Genomic DNA, 1,798 nt, shown 5'->3' with positions numbered 1-1,798 from the left:
TTAAAGTCCTGCAATTAAAGCTACGACGCCAATATTTGTGTAAACTCTTCACATTTCATGGACCCAAGATCCAGAGGTAACGCTGTACAGTGCAATAGAAGTCTGCCCCAATGCAATTCTAATACAGCCACTGTGGGACTTCAACTATCTTTCATGTGTCAAATGAACTACTTATTGTCGTTTGTTTAATTTATGTAACAACATTCTAACCCTGTTCAGCATTATCTAATCCAAAAATGGCATTATTACATTATTATTCCACAATTTTTATCCGTTTGCATCAGTTTCAGTAAGGGACTTTTATTTTGAAGGAGAAACGCAAATGACATTGTTGCTCATCCTTATTCTAGCAAACATCACACAGGTGCTTTTCCGACAGGATACAATAATAACTTGTACGGTCTCAAACAGAGTACGGAGAAGAGCAACGGTCGCTAGTCGAGATCTGCCGCGTCGCAGGAGAACCACACTAGAACCGGACAGAAAAAACAACTCGAAACCTGTCAGACCATCGGAGAAGTAAACTCGAACGAGACTGAGAGAAAACGGAGCCTTTGTTTTCAGAAGCAGCAGGGAGCCGAACCGGAGGAAAGATGATGAGTTTTCTGCCATACTTCTCCGCTGAGACCTGGACCCTTCTGGCCCTCCTCATCACCCTCATTGTAGTGTAAGGACTTACATCAAATCAAATGATATTTGTCACATTTATCGTAGTTAACCAGTGGAGACTAACAGTGAAATGCTTAGTTAGGGGTCCTTTTCCAACAATGCAAGATAAGATATATATATGTTTTTATATACTTCTCTAGATCATATTACTAATTAAGGTGTGTGTGTGTGTGTGTGTGTGTGGGTGTGTGTGTGTGTGTGTGTACAGGTACGGGTACTGGCCCTATGGTGTATTCACTAAGATGGGTATCCCTGGTCCCAAACCCCTACCTTACTTTGGCACAATGTTGGAGTATAGAAAGGTTAGTACCCATTCAGAATAAATATCTCTCTCATATTTTAAACAATAGTGTTATTTCCCCCCATGTAAAACAATACATTGAGAAGGAAAAAGAGGACTAGCCGGTTGTTTTAACAATAGATAAATACAAGGTAATATGAGACATGATCAGTCTAGAAGTTGTATTATTGACCCTGGGGACCATATAAAATAACAAACCCTCCTCAACCCTCACCTATTTCAGGTGTGTTCTCTGTTCAGGTGTAGGACACACCTAGGTGACCTCCTAGGGCATGAATAAGCTTTTTTCTCTCTCTCTCTCTCTCTCTTTCTCTCTCTCTCTCTCTCTCTGCAGGGTTTCACTAACTTTGACACAGAGTGCTTTCAGAAGTACGGGAGAATCTGGGGGTGAGTTCAGTTGGCTGTACCGTACTAGGATGACTTACAACTGTACTATGCTTTTTCGTTTCTATTCATCACCTGCTGGAGCTGTCATGTGACCATGAGGAATGGTAGTAACATTATCAACCAGAATGTTTTTTAATATCAACCACGACCCGACTGTTTTCTTTGTAGTTTTATAAGAGGTGGTTAAATGTGTCGGTTTCCATGGTTACTTTCTAAATGTAATCCGTTACTAGTTTACCTGTCCAACATTACCCCAAACTCAGTAGCGTAATCTGATTACATTCAGTTACTAGTTTTACCTGTCCTACATTACAATGTCATTAAGAAAACAAAGAAGTGTCAAAGATGTTTTTTTTCTCGCAAACATCCTTTTCTGATTATAATATATTTTGCTGTTAATGTAACAGTTTAAAAAAATCTATGGGAGGCAGTCTGTACCAT

At 39.7% G+C, this 1,798-nt stretch overlaps 1 protein-coding gene across 1 annotated transcript; it reads left to right on the top strand.

The window, feature by feature from the left end:
- Positions 1-362: 362 nt before the first annotated feature.
- LOC112239077 (cytochrome P450 3A27) lies at positions 363-1,357 on the top strand (the record flags this gene model as incomplete). The annotated part of the gene is given in 3 exon segments (XM_042312156.1): positions 363-667; positions 878-971; positions 1,305-1,357. Coding segments are annotated over 3 exon segments (221 nt in total), but the record flags the coding sequence as incomplete, so codon positions are not given.
- Positions 1,358-1,798: the final 441 nt, after the last annotated feature.

The sequence above is a fragment of the Oncorhynchus tshawytscha genome, unplaced genomic scaffold, assembly GCF_018296145.1.
Source record: "Oncorhynchus tshawytscha isolate Ot180627B unplaced genomic scaffold, Otsh_v2.0 Un_contig_8704_pilon_pilon, whole genome shotgun sequence".
NCBI lineage: Eukaryota > Metazoa > Chordata > Actinopteri > Salmoniformes > Salmonidae > Oncorhynchus > Oncorhynchus tshawytscha.
The sequence above is the reverse complement of the archived record's forward strand: the minus strand, read 5'-3'. Positions and strand labels throughout refer to the sequence as shown.